Source organism: Mercenaria mercenaria, chromosome 19, assembly GCF_021730395.1.
Source record: "Mercenaria mercenaria strain notata chromosome 19, MADL_Memer_1, whole genome shotgun sequence".
In the NCBI taxonomy this organism is placed as follows: Eukaryota; Metazoa; Mollusca; class Bivalvia; order Venerida; family Veneridae; genus Mercenaria; species Mercenaria mercenaria.
The window spans coordinates 30,141,597-30,162,448 of record NC_069379.1 but is presented as its reverse complement, the minus strand read 5'-3'; the positions used below and the strand labels follow the sequence as shown (position 1 = coordinate 30,162,448).

Here is a 20,852-nt window from a genome sequence, read left to right as displayed (position 1 = left end):
AATTGTAGCCAATTTACCAGCAATAGACAGTATCATTATCTTTGTTAAATCAATAGTTAAGTTGCCTATTTTGTACATTAGGTGTTAAAGTAAAGTACCCTCTGAAGAATATAATGAGGATGAAATTCTTTTTGATTTTTGAACATGTGCCCCATCCTTAAGATGAGGTAGAACACTACAATAAACTAATTTAAGTCTTACACAAAGAAACATAATATCACTACTTGTTGACGACATACAGAATCTTTTTAAAGTGAAACTTAATTTCTGATTTATATCTTTATTGTATCAAAATATTCATAGAAACTGCAAAATATCAAGAACTCATTTTATCTTCTGTCATTGCAGGTCATTATAAAGTAATGTAACCCTTTCAAATTGACCTATCTTTATTAGAATGATCATCCTTTCTCCTTGTATATCTTTTGAAAAATTAAACATATATGCATATCAATCCTTTGCAACTATACTTCATCTTTCAGTGTTATTAAGACTACTTCACCAATTTGAGCCTCTACTATCCAAATACCGTACTTTGGGATATTTTCGTGTCGGCAAATTTTCGCTCTTTTAGCCAAAACTATAGTGGTTTTATTTTGGCGTGTGTATTTTTCGCCATCTTACAAAAGTGGCGAAAATTTTCCTTAAAACATCAAAATCCAACAACATAACCGATATTTTTGAAGAGTATTCAAGGAAGGTCACTACTAACAGAGTGAACGTTAGTATAAACAGACCGATTCGTTTATTGCAACATTGTTTCAGAGTTGTTACCTTCAAATAACGATCATATTTCATTCCTCCCGTACTTGTCTTTGTAAAATGTTGCTCTGTATTTACTACAAATAAACGAAATTCTGGTGAAATAAATTATCCCTCACTTCACAAGATATCGCAAATAATTGAACAGTTTTACTTCTTTACTGAAAAATCTGTAAAACAAAAGTACTGATATTGAACAGTTACGATGAATTTCACTAAGATTCATATTACGAAGATGAACGCCTTGGTCAATATGTTTTACTAGCATATATCACATCAAATTGATCTGCTGATAAGACCACAGTTGTATAAAATTGTTAAAGCGCACAGATTGATTTCTCTTTAATAAATGCTACATGTCAAGATTGTACGACAAGAGTTCAAAGCAATAAAATCATTATTCAAGCTACAGGATTGGTTGATTTCACAATGGATTCTAGTGCTTATCATTGTGGTTCTTACTGCTATTAATGCGGTTTTAACCGCTGTCACCGGGGTTCTTTGTGCTATCACCAGTTTTCTAATACCTTGCAATTATCAGGGTTTTTACTGCTTCCACCTTAGTCCTAAAACCTGAAGACTATCAGCAGGGTTATAATTTTAATGTTAGTATCAAGTGGGTACTGTTGTCTATCTTGAGCGTTTTTACGGCTATGACAGCTTTCTTTTTACTTCACTGGAGCTCTTTTGTCAATCACCTGTTTTTTAGACATGTATCGAATGGACATTAATATACTGATATAACAGAAGTGTAGATAAAAATATGTGTGTAATATGAGAATTGTAGATGAAAATATGTGTGTAATATGAGTTAATCCGATCTATATCAATGTGATAATGCGAAAACATCTAAGCCTTGCCCTTTAACCGACTACAAATACAGTCGTTATAGATACTATATCATGGTTTTTGATATTGTATCACAAATATATGTATTTGACGATATCGATAATAAAAATATATATTTGGAGGCAATAATTCAATTGATGATTAGCTTTATAGTTTCACCATGATATGTGCATAAATGTTAATTATCTTGATAGATGTGATAGCAGGAGGGCAGACAACCTACACTATAGCAAGGATAACTCTGACGTCAAATGACAAAAGATCACATATAATTTATTTATTTATTTATTGTAAAAATAGGTTCTTATTTATCTTAAAAATGTGACTCATCTTGTACAAACAAGATACTATTCTTCTCAAATCAGAATAATGCATTGTTTGATGTTTGAATTCGACAGTGTGTTACCTAAATATAAATAAAAACAACTAAATACAGGTTTTAAAAAGATAACACCACAGACTATTGTTAGAATATAGGACATATTAGATAAGCTAAATGTTATTCACCGTTTGATGCATGCATTGTGTCTGCTCATAACGCCTCATAGCTTTTGAATTTACACGGACTTTTCACTTTATTGTTTAATTTTAGTAGTTTTTAAAAGGATTCATCTTTGACCTTAATGTCTAGTGCAAACACATTTTCGAAAACATGATAACCCCTTTTTTTGCACGTGCCATTTTATTTTTGCTGGTTTAGTATTCCAGTTAGAAGCTGCAGGCGGGTAGTATTTAATTCTAAATTGGGAAATATATATTGTTGATATTAACTTCAGATTTACCGACTTATGTTTATGAAAAAAATCCAGTTGAAGTATGCCTTAAATTTATATCGGAAAACTTTAAAGGTAAAGGTCTTGTTTATTATCGTGTCACTCGTATTGAAAGGGCCAGCCAATTTGGCTTATGAGACACCTTTATTGCGAGTACCAACAACCTCCCAACTCCTACCACTAAGCCAGGTGCCAGGCGGATAAAAGTCAGCAACCATTCATTTATCCAGCTCGCGGCTCACAAACCGGCCTTTTTGGAACGAGTCCCATGGCAAACATCCGCAGGACGAACGCATCCCATGGGGTTCGAACCTTCGACCTCCCGATCCCGTGGCGGACGTCTTTACCACTGGGCCGCAGTGACACATAAAACTTAAATAGATAGCAGTCTGTAAACATCTACATGAAAGTCAAACATGTTTACATTAATGCAACATTTGCAATAAACTGAATATAAAAATAAATGATTAGACATTTATATACACTTCGATTACTATGTCATACGTGTTTACACGTTTTTCAAACCAAAATTTCTCTACTTACATAATGACCTTTCTAATTTTTGATTATGTGTATTTTTAGCTTGAGTTCATGTTTTTCTTATACTAGAAATACTAAATATGGAAGCAGGAGTTAAGGCTACAAAACGTAATATTTAATGTTTACAAACACGATGTTTACAAAAACGAACTGTACAATTTGGTCCTGAAAAAAGCAACAACATACATTTGTTGACATATAAAATGATTTGTTATCATTGTTAGTACTGTGACCTTATTCAGGAAGAGAAACGTAGGAGACAGTTATTTGCGCAGCTGATTTCGGTTTGATAAAAAAAGCAAAAAAAACATTTTAAAAAAAGCCACAAATGTCACATCATAATTGTTTTGATATTTATATATAAACAAAGCAAAAATCGATAAAGTTTCAATACGAAATATTTCACAAGTATTTATTTTTATTGCTGCATAAATATTTAATATTAAAATTTCACTTTCAAGGGGACCTCTTCAATTTCTTTCTTTTTTTTCTATTTCAGAAAACATCGCCTTTAATGCACATACATTAAGTAGTGGCCATTATCCTTTGGGAAAAGTACTGAAATTTTCACATGTTTTACTGAATGACGGAAATGGATACAGTTCGGCTACTGGCTATTTTACTGCCCCTGTTTCCGGCGTCTACCAGTTCACAGCGCATGTTTGCAATTGGTCAGGAAAACATATGGTCATTGCCATTATGAAAGAGATCCAACAAATTGCAGTCAGCACCGGTGTCGATAGTGGTCGCTCTAGCTGTAATTCTGTCACAACTATTGCAAAAGTTCGAAAGAATGAGCATGTGTACGTTTTATCGCCCTGGTACGATAGCCATATGATGTCGGGTGACTCCAGGTGGCCGTCCTTTTTGGGATTTCTTTTATATAAAATATAGAACAATATATTTTACAGATACATTTTGACTTAATGTATAAAATGTGAACATTTTGTATTGTAAAAAAAATGAAAAAAAATAACAGCAGGAATAAAAGTACATGTTTACGAAGGACGTAAGCAAGAGTTTACTATTTTTCAAGATTCTGGAAGGAAGCCGATTCTGAAATTGAAACATAAAGGTGGCTTCATTCTTTCGTTCGGTTGTCAGAAAACATCAAAATCAAAATACAAGTTTTATCGGCAACCAAATTCCAATCAAGATGCATATAAAAATGTTTGAACTATGCCAGTCGTTACGTTTTAAGTGACACATTATTACATTGAATTAAAAGTACCCTTAGATGTCAAATGCCAATCTTTCACTAAACTATTTTATACTTAAATACTTATAGTTATTTTCAGCTGAAGACATCCTCATCACATTTGTCTGTCTTTACTAAATGTTTTCTCACAACTCATGCAGAAATTTATGCTCACTGGTAAATTTAGTGCTCACGGGTAAATGACATTTTCATGTCGGATTTATTTTCTTTTTATTTCGTGATGTCAAAAGATATTACAAAATATTGCCCACTTTGTAGATGCATGGATGAAAAGATAGCTTACGTGTCTCACGCAATGACGAAACACATCAACTATATTTTTTGAACTATGAACGATATTAATCATATACCACTGTTACCACTGTTTAAAACATGTGTAAAATGTATAATACGTGTCGCTGTACAACGTTGGAAAAGGTGTAAACTGGGAATATTTTCGCATTATTACAGAACGGTATTTTAGGTCGAAACGCAACAGAGGAGGACTTTTCCCAGAATTTCAAATAGCGAGTACGCCAGGTAGAACTGAATCCTATTACCCTAAATAATATTTACAAGGCATTTGTTATGCCGAAATATTTATATATTTATGACATTTGACGTAACCTTGCATTTAATGAGTTTTTCCAACTAGAGGAGCCTTAAAGTTTTGTATCAGTTTTCTTAGAGCACCAGTACAGACGTTACTTTGAGTGTTCAATTGAATGTAACGTTATAACAAGAAATTGCAGGATTATTTGGACAAGTGTATACCTTTTAAGAGCATTACCTGCCAAAACAGTTTTCTTAGATGGACTCGTTCGAAATGTAACAATTAATCAAAGTCATATATTATAACAAATACTACTGGACTATAACAGAAATATAGCTCAATACACGTCTAAACGAGTACGTCGATCTACATCATGACTACATATGTATGTATACATGCGTACGTGCGTGCGTGAGTGCGTGCGTGCGTGTACATTTACTACTACCAGACCTTTTGACTATGCTGGTATGGGAGTTACACTACAAAATATCGAGCGTTGTTCTACCCGCCTTTATATCTATTACAGCTGTGTTCCAAATGCAAATCAATATCATCGTTATATAATTTTTGCAGTAAATTGATAATTACAATGATTAACAAACTTTTAATGAATCATTCTTAATTCAAGGGAAATTTAAAACTGAAGGTAAACAGTTTAAAATGTTTACTGGTAGGTATATGTTTCAAATATTGGGTTTTCAAATGTAACACTGTAGTTTTTTTTATTTTAAGGTAGAAACAGACACAGGTAGACCATTTCCCCCCTGAACTGCTTATTTTGATGACTAATGATAGGTAAGAATCGTTTCATAATTTTACATGAAATAAAGGAATATTTAAGGACAGTGGTTATAGTCTAATTTATAAACTAGAACAGCAAAGCAAATGAAATTCAATAGCTTGTTTCCTCCTAATGATTATCATCTTAACAAAGTATCTAGAAGATGAAAAGTTCACAAAACTGCAAGACTTGTGAAGCTTCTCAAGCAAACAGGCTCCTTTAAGGACTGAAGGCATAACAAAAGTGGACGACCTAGGTCATGTCGCAGCGATGAGAACATTGTAGAAGCTCTGCGGTTAATTGAAGAAACGCCTCAAAAGTCAATAAGAAACGTTCTCATTGATATTTCTAACGTATGTACATCAAGCCACAGTAGTGTTTACAGAGTTTTACGTTACATTGTGCCAGTTCTGCAACATTTGAAGGACTCTGACATCAATAGCAGGTTAGAATTTTCACACCGGATGAAAAGCTACATTGCTGATAAAATCTGGTGCTCGGATGTGTCACATTTCTATTTAACACCATCTTTTGAATAGTCAAAACTGTCGAATTCTGGGAAATCAAAAACCAAATTATTATGCTGAACGTCTGCTTTATGATGTGAAAGTGACTGTATGGGCAACATTAAGTGCGTCTGGGGTTATTGGTCCTTTTTTCGAGACGATAGGAATGTTCAAATTGTTAATACTGACATTGTTAAAAATGAAATTTCTTCCGTCTCTGCAAACACGAGTAATTGCTGGTGATGAGATTTGGTTCAAGCAGGATAGCGCAACATACTGCAAGACATGTTTTTCAGTGGTTGCTTGGCACATTTGGCAACATATTTTTCTTTTAAAACAGACAGAACTTAGCCACATTCACCTGATATGAATCCGCTTGACCTTTTCCTCTAATAATTTTTGAGAGAAAATGTATACAAACCTACATCAGAAAACATCAATGAACTGCAGAAGGCCATCTGTAAAGAAATCTGAAAAATTATGCCTCAGACCTACGAACGTGAAATTGGAAACTTCAAACAGAGATTGGACGTTGTGATTTCTGAAAAAGGACGTCATGTTGAATATTTATTATAAATGTAATCACGTACTAAAATTCATTCAGTATATAAATATTCTGCTGTTTGGTATCAATTAAAACTTTAAACTGTAAAGATTTTATTATAATTTTAATTTTAAAATCCTGTCAGAAATGGAAAGCTTCATAAGAATGGTTTCAGATATATGAATCATGAATCATCCTGTAACTATGCTAATAAAGCTAATAAGAGACAGGCCTCATGGGGCGGGCATAGAAATTTAAGTTTACACAAAGCACAAATATTAAACATAAGATAGAAAACGATAAACCAAGATATGCCCTAAACTTAATTCATTTTAGATCAGACCGCTGTAGAGAGATTTGTGTAAAGTATGTAGAGTATGAATAGCTTTTAATATATTTTTGATATATACTGCTCTTACTGACATTCTTTTAAAGGCAAAGTTTATATACTGGAACAAATGACATTATTTTACTAACTACATGAGAAATTTTATAAATAAATACTTTCTTTGAGTCGTTTGTTTCGTATTAAGATTATCAACAAAATAAATACTTTCAACTATATTATTAATTTTACATTAGACTGGAATTCTCTCGACACTTAAATATCATATCACGGGAAGCCTGTTAGAAATTAAGTACATGTTTGACTTTTAAGCCTATAATTATCCTTGACATCGTACTGTTAGTTGAGCCACATTTTCCTGATTACTATCTCTTTATCACCAATACAAAATATTCTAAATTATGCTTTGTTACTTTTTTGTTTATAACACAAAAGAGAAAAATAATCTTTTGTACAAACCTCCTGTTGAAAGCTTTAAATGATAGATATCTTAAGTCGAATTTAAACAGATGGAAAAAGTATTATATGTTTTTGCTATAAGAATATTAAATTTGTTTCCATTTTTCAGCTTTCTGCAGCTTTTAAAAATATCATTAAGTGTATTTAAATTGTTTGAACTATTTCTTTATTGATCAGTTTTTTTATATCTTTAATTAAGTCAAAGTAATCTATGATCGGCAGAACATCAAAGAAACATTAAAAGATATGGTATGTATTGCCCAGTCTTTATATTTCCATTTTTTTAAGAATTAGTTTCAATTATTTGATGTTTTAATATTCATAATACCTAAAGATGTAAAATATCAATATTATCTGTTCTAAAATTAAAAATAAGGCAGTTATATTGAAAATGTGCAGCCAATCAAATCAATACCGTCAAAATATCAATTATACATGCATATATGTAATAGTTCTTGTTCGAGGAATAGGTCTGCATTGTGTTTATACATTAATCGAACGATAATTTGATATTTGTAAACAAACGCAGTCAACCGTATTATTTACCAGTTTAGGTAAAATACGCATAGACGATATGGATTAGTATCTCAAACTGAGACTCTATGAACGAAGTACTGTATTAGCGCAATGCGTTGGGCCGCTAGGTATGACATCCGAGGTCCGGGGTTCGATACTGGGTTGATGTAAACTTTTTACTTTTTTAAGTTTTTTTTTCAGTATCGATACAATACCGGTTTTTCCACTGGCTTTGAAAATAATACGGTAATACAGCAGGTTTTTCCTTAACATCCATTTTACCAATGGTATGCTTCTGATGAGCGTTTTCATTATTCTGAGGATTCTATGAAATTCATTTGACAAGTTCTAAAGGTTTATTGTAATTTTGAAATGATGATAATTTTTCTCTGAAATAAAAATAAAAAGCTTAAGTAAAACAAAAATTAAGCAGGGCTACATAAAACATTTCCTTAGAAAATAAGCCCCTTGAGAGTTTCGAACTCGTGCTATTTCTCGCACTGTTTTTTGAAAACCGACAGCTTAGCCACCTGAGCTATTTCGCCATTCAAGTAAATATTAATTTTTATTTGACAAGTATCATGAGAATGCCTATCTAAATTTACCGTGATAACTGACCAACCTACATTATCTATCTTAGACTCGCCTGACATTTTCGCGCCATTTTTATTATCGTTCGCCGACTGTAGACCTGAGGGATTTGTGAACCGAGCGAGCGTAGCGAGCGAGGTTTTTCAAATCTTCAAACAGGTCTTTAAACACCATGCAGACCTATTTCGAGAGTGATAACTGACTTACCTACATGCTTCTTTGTTTTACATAGTCCAGATTGGTTCCGGATTTAAATAACGTTTGTAACATGTATGTATGATAAAAATATATTTAGAAGAAAGAACAAGACAATAAGTGTCACAATTTCGATACTATTGATATAACATAATACCCAACATGCTACGAACCTGTAAATATATTTGTCTGCAATTAGAACATGACATTTTGTATTGCATGAAAAATCCGTGCACATTTGGAAAATAGTCTCTCTCTCTGAGATTATCAATGTGTGTCTAGTCAATCAGTCAGAATTTGACACGAATGATATTTTATGATTATTTTGTTTTCATAATTATCAAAAAATATATTTAGCTCTTTAATTTGACACTTAAATATACATTGCCGTATAAAAAAGTATTGAAATAGATTTATCATTACAGTATCACAAAAAAATGCGTACCCTGATACCCTGATTTGGCACACGCTAAGAAGACACATCGATATGTGCTAAAAACTGCGCGGACAGCATCGAGAAGATATAAAAAGCTTCAGTTTTCTAGACAATGAAAGTAATGAGTACAACTAATTAAGAGTATTAATTAAGAAATTTGTAGTTAGAGGCCTTCGTTTTGATTGACATGGCAACGATTTGAATAAACATTATATAGTTTAGTGTCGTTTTGGTTCTCCACACCTGATTCACGTGTAGAAGTTGTCATATACTCGTGGATGTCGATCTGAGTATAGAATCCATCAGCCCTTGTACATCGCAAAATATCTAATTATATTTAAAGGCATAAAAATGTAAACTTAGTGCTATATGAATCAACAACTGTCTGCAAATTTAGAACATTTTTTCAGAAAACAAGAAATGTACTTTAACCAGTTTCCCACCTATTACAACTACTTAAAAACTGCCTTTAAATATGTTTAAACAGACAGTCTTATTTCAGACACGCTCGGAATGTATCACGATAATTTAACTGGGTTATTTTCAAAAATACAACTTCGTTACTTATGTTCCACGTTAGTTGTACAGAAAATCGTCACAATTTTCATTAGCACAATATTAATTAACTAGGAAATTCGTGTAGTTTGTAGTTTTCGCAATTATATCATTGTCAATATTTTTCAATGTAAAATAAAATGTCCTGCTTCATGAAACATGAAGAGTATGCCCGTATTAACATTCTGACAACTTAGAATTGAATGATAAAATTATACAGTACAGTCATGTTTAGATCAATTTTCAAGATATGTAAAACTGGTCGAAATTGTTTCACTTAAAACGTACTTTTTTTGAAACAATTGATACTATATTCACGGAGTCAATCACGCGTTCACCTAAAATGTCATGCACGGACTTCTCATTCTACTGCATTGTTGCGGTCGCTTACGCATTAATTTAAATTTAATCTCTGACAAGTGCGTAAGTGTGTCGACAATTTGGCTCAGTGGTTAGAGCACTGGACTAGCATCGGAGCGACTCGGGTTCAATTCCCACTACAGGCACTTGAGATTTTTGTGTAGACAGCAGAAACATGACAGGTATGGAAATTCTTATAGACCTCATATGCGGTCTATAAGGTGTTTATAGACCTCATCGGAACAAAGAAGCCGGTAGGTAATTGTTGAAGATATGTTCATATTAAGATTTTGCTTGGAATAAAGTTTTATCAATTCATATTCTGTTCTTCTTAATAGTATGTACGTCCAAGATTTCTGTCAATACCACAACAACCTAACGACTATTTTTTAAAACTGATATAATATTTAATTCAAGAAAATGTAAATAATAACTTGCGGTTGTTTATTTTTCTAATTATATATCTTCTTTCAGGTTACCAAGTTAATTTGGTGGTAAGTGTTAAAGCTACCAAGTGGTGTTTTTGCAACTAATTATTTCAAGGCGGTACCCCGCTGCCTTCCTTTATTTGTCCATTTTGTCCTCGTGTTTTGCGTCGTCTTTGAACATGTGCGTACGTGTGTTTGTCTACGCTCATCTGGTGCACGACCGCATGCTGTGCATTTAACTTCGGGGAAGCTGTGTTATTGAAACGTGGTTTTCCCTGTTTGTCCTTTTTGTATACATTAAACCCTGTTTGGCCTTTTTGTATATAGTATAACCTCTGCAGAGCAACATCAGACGAAGACAGATAGTTTGGATGCTCTGGAGAGGTGTTGTTGTTCGGAGTGTTTAGCCCGGAGGTACTAAGTCAGTTATTGTATTGTATACAAATAGAAAAACTGTAGGTTTGCAGTTATAAGCCTTAATGTAATATAATCTAACAATTGTACTGGAAAAAGGTCTGAATTTATTTCACTTTATCATTTATTTTTCCCATAAAAATGTTTTTTTTGTTCTAAAACAGAAATGAATGGAGACAGTATATACAGACTTTCCTCAGTTTTTCATCAGTAAACGCAATTCTCAGTACACAATAAAGTGTGTTCTTTAGAGCGTAACAGAAATTGAAGAGGATATAATGTTATTATGAAAAATCCCGAGTGCACAGTCGGAAGGCCAATGCTTTAACAACTGAGCCTAAGAGTCGACTCCCTGACGCAGTTGTCAGAGATTGGTTTTAAACGTGAGGCATACGTATGCGACCTTGATGAAAAATCCCAAATGCATGAAGCAAAAGAGTCGACTCTAACGCAGTTGTCAGAGATTGGTTCAAAACGTGAGGCTATATGTATGCGACAATGATTCTTCCCTTCTTCAAAGAGTCATCATAAATGCCATTTTCGCATGGAATGTGCAATTTAAGGCAGTAGATAAAGTCCATATCCCCGGCGAGTCTCCATCTTACGACTGAAGAGCGTAACAGAAATTGAAGAGGGTAGAATTTCATTATGAAAATTTTCAAGTGCCTGATGCAGGATTTGAATCCGGGTCGCAATGGTGGAAGGCCTATGCTCTAACTACTGAGCGAAAAGAGTTGACTCACTGACGCAGTTGTCAGCATTGGTTTGAAACATGAGGCTATAAGTAAGCGACCGTAACAATATTTCAAAAGTCATTTTCATGAGTCGTCTCAACAAAGCTCTTAAAACATTTTCGAAACATTACTCATTCATTTGAAAATTGTTGACCCTTTTTATTGTTTCTTTACGAGTTACGCATCTTCCTTTCTTAGGTGTACTTTGCTGCTAAAGTATATTAAATATAAGCATGAATACTCAATTACGGATTAAGAATTAAGAAAAGAAAAAAAGGTAGACTCCATGAAAGCACATTTTCGGAGCCATCTGTATAAAACAGCTCATGATCTTTGCCGACATCTACACATTGGAGAAAGCCTCGCTGACGAATATTGATACAACGGTATAAATCGTTTATGAGATATATCTATTTAAAATTTCGAATGACGGTACAACAGTTAAAGATGTTTATAGTTCATATATAGGGAAGCAGCTTTAAAACATATTTTACAAATTTATATTCAGCTTATTTGTTGAAATGAAAAGCTAACATTATATTTCTGAAAGGATGGGACTTCTTCCTGATTGTTGTCTTCTAAAACACGTCATAACAATAAATATACATACTATCAGTAAAGTTAAACAATTTAAAAAGAAACAATCAAGTAGTCCCATGAAATACAAAGTCATTCTCCGGAAGGCAACTAATTTTCTTAAATGCAATCAGACATAATGACCTGATATCTGTCAAAGACGGATATATACTATTGTACTATGTTTACAATATGTTATAATGCAACAATCGCTAGTTGCTTATTGCTTATAACATCTATCAATACGTGTATAAAAGAAGTATCTGAGTTTTGACCAATTTATTTTTGAAATTTGTGGGTATGAGAACAATGAAAGAAATCATCATATTAAAGAAAAGCAATTCTGAATAAAGATAAATCAACAAATGTCTTTTATTTGGTACATATGATACAGGGGCTGATATAAAACTATCTAACAGACTACACAGTAAAAGATCAATGCTGATTTTTGATGTTGAAATATGACCTTGACCTTCAAGCTAGGGATCTGGCTATTGCGTGATACACATTGCCCCATTATAGGGAACGAACATTTATATCAAGTCATATTAAATTTCCGTCATGGAAGACATAGTATTAGATCAAAAAATGTCCTATTAACTTTTGACATCTGACTTTGACCTTGACCTTTGAGTTAGAGATACGAGTGTGGAGCAAGACACGTTGTGTCGTTGTAGGAACATATGTGTAATGTAATGTTAAAATCACCTTATGTACTATTGGCGTACTATTTGTTTTGCATGACAATGTTTTGTAGAGGCCAGGGAAAAACTATTGAACTTTGATGATTAAGTATGACATTCATCTTTGAGCCAGGGTTAATGGTGTTGAATAAGGACACGTTTATTGATTGATTATTTTGATTGATAATTATGTTCTAGACCGGATACGAAACAGATCATGTTCATTTTATGTTAACATTTGACTTCGAAATATGACCTTGATCTTTAAGCTAGTGTTCTGGGTTTATACGGAAATTTATCCCAAGTAATATTGTTATCTCATGAATGACAATGTTTTGGACCGGACACGAGTCAGACCCTGTTCATGCAATATAAACAGTTTTTCCTTTAAGCTAAGGGTCAAAGTGTTGGGAATGACACATTATTTTATTATGGGGTACATTTGTGCCAAGTAATATTAAACTACCTTAAGTTAGTATTAAGATACAGACCAGACCAAAAAAGCCCAACTGACAGTTGATCCCATGTTGACCTTGACCTTTAGCTAGCGATGCGGATTTGTGCATGACACTTTGTCTTATCATGGGAAACATTTGTGATATATAATATTAAAATCTCATGATGAATGACAGAGTTATGGACTGGAGAAGGATTTGCTAACATGCAGGCGGAATGACGGGTAGACGGATGAAAGGAAATGCGCAAAACTATAGTCCCCGAAACTGCTTTTTCAACGCTTAAGTGACTAATTAAATGATACCATTTCAATGTAACGAATTTTGACTCGATTATGTAAGCTGGATTTAACTCAGTTTGAAGGTATTGGACTACTATTGAAACTCGGCATGTAAGTGTGATTAGGCATTGCAAGACAATTCGGTAGTCTGTGGCTGAAGATTTGGTTAAATCCAAAGAATGCAGACATACGTAATGTGCCGACTGTAAGGACAGGTTCACTAACTTAAAGGGTCATTTCCTGCAGATTTGAACACCCTCTTAACGTTTCCGGGACAAATATCATCACAATACCAAACTCATATAATAAAATTCTGCACAGCTGTTGCTTTTATACGACAAAGAACATGCTCATCGTAAAACAAGTGTAAGCTTACTTTGTGTAAATCTCACTTTTGTTTGCACATTCTGAAGCAATTGTGAATAGCTGTCGGATAGTAATTGCTCCAATCAATGCTGCAAGTAGTTTTGTTATAAACAGCATTGCATTCTGATAGTATTAATACAAACTGAACAATATGTAGCAATGGGATGATCACTCAGAAGCTGAGAATGCAGATATTGTACCTGTATACTTTAGTCATATAGCCTTTGTAACGGCGGCAATTATCATGATTATCGGTATGAAGATATTAAGATTGATATCGCGAATGCTCATGATTTCAATTGTTTTGATTTAAAAATATAATGCGAAATATAATAATTGTCATTTAGCATAATTTCATAGAATCCATTGCTGATGTATTTTGATGCTTGAACAAGATGTGACCGCAAGAAATATTATCTAATAGAGCAAACATATAGCTCTTAGCTGTTATACCTTTGAACAGCAATCTTTGGTCGATGTTTAAAAACAGCTATTTAGAATCAATTCCTACATCCGTTTGGATTCAGTATTGTTACATTTTCTGGTCCTTTGGGATCTTGGTGTCCATTCAACATAATTATGTGCAATAGAGTTCCGCTTAAGCCGGTGCCAGGGAGAGTGAGAGGTATTTCACATTTCATGAACAGACTCAGTCAAACCGATTTAATTCTGTTTGGTGGCATTCTATGCTTCCAAAGGATCTTTCTACAGATTTTATTGAACAAAAAACGTTTAAATACATCTCGCAGTATATGTGCTCAGATTTTATGACAGTGTAGTTTGCTTATCTGTAGTTTTCAACAAATATACTAGTTTACTTTTCTGGTTTATAGTATTTTGTATTTGCTTATCAGTATTAGAATTGTAGAAAAAACACTTTCTATCCTATACATATGTATATGCAAAATATACCGACCCAATGTAGTCAACATCCCTCATGACCCCTAGCATCGGCTTATGCAGACATCTATTACGCAGGTATTGAATAAATTCCATGATTCCAAAGAGCTGCCCGGAATCCAAGTACGGGAGACATTTCTCAGTCGCCGCATGGCACTCAAATACTTGTTTTTAAGTAACAAAAGTAATTTTCACTTTTTCGAGACTCAGAAAAAGTGCGTTTTTTTTTTATTTCTATACAACGACTTTATTTCCAACTTTGTTTTTATTTCACTGTAGGATGGGTATGGAAAATAAAAATCACTCCAGCGGGATAGAAAAAAGACATGGAGATCAGATTTTAATCACAGAGATCGACTTAAAATATCCAGAAAACATGGAGATAAGATTTTAATCACAGAGATCGACTTAAAATATCCAGAAAACATGGAGATAAGATTTTAATCACAGAGATCTACTTAAAATATCCAGGGAAAAGTAGTTAAAGTAGACATAGAAGGAATTGGGAATCTTTGTGACATGGTATAAAATAAACGTTACGTAATCGTCATTATAAGAGTCTCTTAATTGTTTATTCTTTTTTTTTTTTCTTTCCAACGAAAAAGCCTTTCGGCAATTGTTAGTGACAGCTATCCTATGGAAAAAAAAATGTCTAATTTCGAAGCATTCTAAGAGATGTCGAAAGTGGATACCATCGGGGTAGAGGATAAACTGTACATGGTTTCGACGTTTACATGTTTACATTACACAGTTGCAATCTATAAGAAATATTTATGGTGTTACGGAGATAATCGATTAGATTGCATTTGCTTTAATATTTGTGTATCTTTTCGTTCTTCTAAAGTTTCAAGATATCAAAATTATAATATTCATAAAAGCTATTGTTTCTTCTTTCTGTTAAAACATTCTTAAGCTTAAATGACGTGACGTTCTCGGGCGATGACGTCATGACGTCAATGGTCTTGTTGCGACCAAGAAAGAGTGCTACTATACATATATATATTCTATTTTGGAAAAAGGGAATGTTAGAATCGAACTAATAGATAGCAAAGTCGTGGTTTACATGAATATATAAATACACTCACAATTTGATACACGTCACCAGAATAATTCATTCACACGTATAAATTCTTTTCCGTGTATTGAAAGCGTTAAACACATTTTTTCTTTAAACCCTTTCTTAAATAGAATACACACAAATTGAAAAAACCAATATATCATATCTCTTTTCTTTTTCTCTTCTACATGTTCAAGAACCTTTTACATTAACTAGTCTAGTCTAAGACTACGATCACTAAATTATTTTATATATGAATGTCAAATATATTTGTATTTACGCTTACAATATTATAAACATATTTCTTTACGAGAAATGTATGAATATTGGCAGGTAATTTAAAGCTGTTCTTAAGTCGTATAATTTGAGAGTATAGGTACAGTCTCTAACATAATAGAAGTTGTCAGATTTGTGTGTTGTTTTGTTTTAAAGCAATGATTTATCAGATACAAGTTCAGATCGTTATTCATAACCACATGCGTGAAGTGTATCGAAACTGTTTATTTCCTTGTAGTTTTCTTTAGGTATCGAAGTTTTACAAGTGAACATAGAAGTATCGTCCATCATTTGGAAAGTTAAACGAGCTGAAGTATGGATCTACCTTTTAGTTTAGTTTTTGTTCTGTGCATTTTTTATTTTTCGAAAACTACTGCAGTTTCTACTACCCCTTCCACACTTCAATGTGAGGACAAATTGATTCGAGACTTGGCCAAGGTTGAGTTCCAAATGGGAGAATGGGACACCAAACTTAGAACATTTGAGGATGTCGTTCTCTCAGTCCTATACCGTCGCAAAGAAGAATCAACTGATCAACAGGCAATCTTCCTGAAAAAGATACATAATGAAATCAATATTCAAAATCTAAAGATTGAACAGTTCCGCGAGACCCTTGGAGATATGGAAGTCGAAGCAAACAGAACCAGAGAAGAAGTTCATAGAAACATAATGGAAAAAGTAAAAACAAACATAAACACCGGAAATCTAATGGTAGAATATTCATCTGAACAATTAGAAAAGATTAAAAACGAGGTCATTAGTAGTACAGAGGAAAGTCAAAGAAGTTTCGGAAGGCAGATAAAATCAGTAATAAAAGAACAAAACGAAACACTTGAAGCGATCTCCGAAGAATTAGGCAAATTCAAATTTGAAGTCGAGAGTTATTTTGAAAATAATCAAAGGAACTTTAAGGACGAGATGAACTCAGTATTGAAATATCTAAATAACACGTTTAAACTATTTTCCGAAGACATGGAAAGAATGCAAAATGAGATGGAAAACATAAGTACTGAAAATGTAGGGAACATTGAAATGATGAAGGAACTGCAGTATTTGATTGGTAACCAAAGCGTAGAATTAAACAGATGCTCAGAAGACCTAGGGAAGATATGGTTTCAAGTTAAAAACAACACAGAACAAATCTCAAAAATTACAGGTTGGGCTTAAAAATATTTGCATGGTCTCATTCGTCTAAAAAACGACCATTTTAAGCCATTTTGGTATACGATCATTACCAGTTCAAATTATTGTTTTACAAAAGCAACAATATCAGTAGTCAATAACAATACACGTCACTGGATGTACTGTGCAATAGGTGGAGGAATATAATGAAGTGTCATTATAACATTAGCTTGATCTTGAATTTTGTTTCCGAGCCAGATACAGCATGCCAGATCTAGCTACTGTTTAAGTAACCCTTTTATATCTTAAGAAGAAATGTTTATAATATCCTGGTAAGTGAATCTGACGGACGAGGAGTAATAATATTTGCAATTTATATTTACATCGGAAAATGTTTGGGGTGGAAATTTTAGTGCGTCGCCTGAAATTTAAGAGTTTTAATAACTTGATAGCGATATTGTCCTGCTGTGTACTTTGTTACTGTAAATATGTTACTTGCAAGTTTTTATCATTGCATGCATATGTTGTTATGTATACATGTGCTCAGCCAGTGTGCTTGTGTTTGTATTAAAACGTATCATACTTCCATATGAAGTATTGTAAGAACGACAAGGCTTTTCCTGTTAGACCTCTAATCATTTTTCTTCTTCTTTCTTTTTTTTGTGGGAGGGGTGTTGATTTACCGCGTTTTCTGCCCAGTCTACCTCACATTTAAAAACTGTAGATTTTATACAGTAACAGAACTGGGGATACAACCTCTTTACTAGCGTAAATGGTTTATAAAGAGAAGTACTGAATACATTGAAAAAGGTTTAAGTTACGAACAGAAATGTTTTTGTTGTAGTAATTTGCTATATTCGATTCACATTCATAAACTTGTTAAAGTGTGTGTTTGTTGTGTTTGTAGAAACTATGCGTTGTCACAGGGAATGGACCTATGGTAATGGCTCTTGCTATTATGTGTCTGTTGAACAAAAAACATGGAGCGATGCTCGTGCATTTTGTGAACAGTTTGATGCACATTTAGCTGTTGTTACAAGTGCAGATGAAGAACAGATAACAAAGGATATAATACAAGGGTGCGAATAAATTTGTTAACGTTACAATATGAAAATCCGTTCGTATAAAATTGTTATTTTACTATGTTCTAACGTAACACATATTTCTTTCATATTTCAACAAAATAAAACACAATAATGTCAACATTATAAGATACGATTAACTGATGCAACTTGTCCTTTTCAACTTTGGAAAATATAAAAAAAAAAACATAATATCACTATTTAAATATGTTGAGTCTGTAGATCCTTTTTCTTTCATTATTGGTTCATTTGTTAAAAATGAGTATGAGGAATATGATATTTTCAAATTGAAATTACACTTGCAGGGTTCATTGTAATCTTACCGTATAACGCACAGACCTGATGATGCAGATATTTGGTGTTATAACTGAAATGAAATATAACAAATGTTTGAGAAATAGGAAGGTGACAAGGAAAATAACCTGGCACACATTTGGCTTAATTTTCTATTTCAAATATAAACCTTTGGAAATCAGTATTACTATTATTTTTCAGGTCGCATGCAAGGGGCACATACACATGGCTTGGATGTTACGAGCCTGGTGAAGAAGGGAGATGGTATTTGGTCACAGGAGAACCATTCATTTACACTAACTGGGGGGTATCAATCCAAGTGGTGGAGATCGAGAAAATTGCCTTGACTGGAGTAATGGGTGGAATGACAATAAATGTTTCAGTCGTAACTACTTCTTATGTGAAATGTGAAAAAGCAGTCAAATAAAATCTACTTCTTAACACTTTTTAAACACAGTATGACCCAAGAATTAAAATATATATACTAATGCGATGATACTTCATAAAAATATGCCTCTATAAACTTTCTTTATGACGATTAAAAATGATCAAATAATTTTCAATGTAAATGTTACGCAACAATTGAGAACTTAACATTTTTAACTCAACTGAAGACGCTGAAGTACTGTCCACATATATATATGTAGAGCCTTAATTGATCATTGTCATTATGTTATTCAATATAAGTCAACATGTTTTATTGGAATTTATAATTATGCGGTTTAACACATGGAACCATTGATTGGCCGAAACCATTTCTTGATGCAATTATGACTTTGCACACTCACCAAGTAAAAAAAAGACTAGCAAGAGATTCGTCTCGCGAACATATCGAACACCTGATGAATGAGAATGCTTCAAACTAGTCTGCATTTAACGTGGAGTGCGTCTCTGTTTCATTTTAGAGGGCACAGTGAAATGTTTCTCTGTTCACAGTGGATTAATGAAATAAGTTAATGAATATAAACATTGTGTATTCTTTTATGCAATACCGCTGAAGATTTACTTGAATACTATACTATTCGATCAGACTGGTATTGACGTCCTTCTTGAGCAGCAGTTTACAAATAATTTTCACTTTTGCTTGACAATGTGCAAAGTATTGTTATTATTGTTAGTTAATGATTATGTGTTTGGTTAAAAGAATCTTAAAGCATACATATTTACAGTCGCAATCACAGATTTTTTTTTCTGTTTTTTTTTCCTTCTTTTTTTTTAATGTTTTTTTTTTATTATTATTATTATTTTATTTTTGACGTTTGGCTGTAAAATGTCTCCCCGTACTTGGATTCAGTGTTGTTATATTTTCTGGACCGTTGGGATCATGGAGTCTATTCAACATGTGTAATAGAGTTCCGCTTAAGCCGGTGCTAGGGGGCGTTAGAGGTGTTGCACATTTCATTACCTCTCATGAACAGACTCAATTAAAAACCGAGTGTGCTATTATTATTCTTGGTTGCATTCTTTGCCTCCAGAGGATCTTTTAACAGATTTTATTTTAATATTTTTATGATTGTTCATTTTTGTTGTTATAACTTATAAAATAACAAACTTGACTTTTCAACAGTAGACATATTGAGTCAGATGGTTTGTCTTTGTATCTCATGATTAATCCAGGTCTATTATTAATTCGTTTCAGATGTTGCTTTTATACAAGTATTACTTTAAAGAGAATAGTTCGTACTTATCAACTAAACTTTATGACAAGCTTTTGTTAATGTACTTTAAAATATGCGTTTAATAACATATGGGGTTAGAAACAGCATTAAATATTCCATATAATGTAAGTTTTTAAAAATCTTAATACTTCTTAATAAATAGAGTGCGAGAATTTTGCTTTGATTGTAATGAAGTACAGTGTGATGAGAAATAGATATTTAAAGCTATTTCATGATCAGTAGTTATAGCAGTAGAGAACTTGACTTGCGTTGAAGAACAGTATTAAGGAAAACACTTCCCAAAGTTTGGCTCAGTGTTGTTATATATTCTGGTCCTTTGGGATCATCTAAAACATTTGATTTTTTTATAATATAGTTCCGCTTAAGCCCGGTTACATCTCATGAATATGCTTCACCAAATAAGGTCTACTATTATGTTGTTGATCTTTGAACAGCATTATTAAGACAAAATGTATAATCATTTAAAATTGTACATTTCCTTTCACCGCCCGTTGTTAAACGTTTCTGAAGACAAGTAACAGTATTGTTTGCATAAAGATAG

The 20,852-nt window shown here is 33.0% G+C and overlaps 1 protein-coding gene across 1 annotated transcript; it reads left to right on the top strand.

Annotated features, from left to right (window-relative positions):
* Nucleotides 1-16,328: 16,328 nt before the first annotated feature.
* On the top strand, nucleotides 16,329-20,651 carry LOC128551056 (C-type lectin domain family 4 member F-like). The gene is made up of 3 exons (XM_053531363.1): nucleotides 16,329-17,290; nucleotides 18,164-18,335; nucleotides 18,834-20,651. The coding sequence occupies exons 1-3, from the start codon at nucleotides 16,450-16,452 to the stop codon at nucleotides 19,057-19,059; spliced, it is 1,239 nt and encodes a 412-aa protein (XP_053387338.1). The 5' UTR covers nucleotides 16,329-16,449; the 3' UTR covers nucleotides 19,060-20,651.
* Nucleotides 20,652-20,852: the final 201 nt, after the last annotated feature.

Coding starts and splice junctions, on each gene's coding strand:
- LOC128551056 (XM_053531363.1), top strand. CDS start 16,450: ATGGATCTACCTTTTAGTTTAGTTTTTGTTCTGTGCATTTTTTATTTT. Junction 17,291..18,163: donor ACAAATCTCAAAAATTACAG/GTTGGGCTTAAA, acceptor TTGTGTTTGTAG/AAACTATGCGTTGTCACAGG. Junction 18,336..18,833: donor ACAAAGGATATAATACAAGG/GTGCGAATAAAT, acceptor ATTATTTTTCAG/GTCGCATGCAAGGGGCACAT.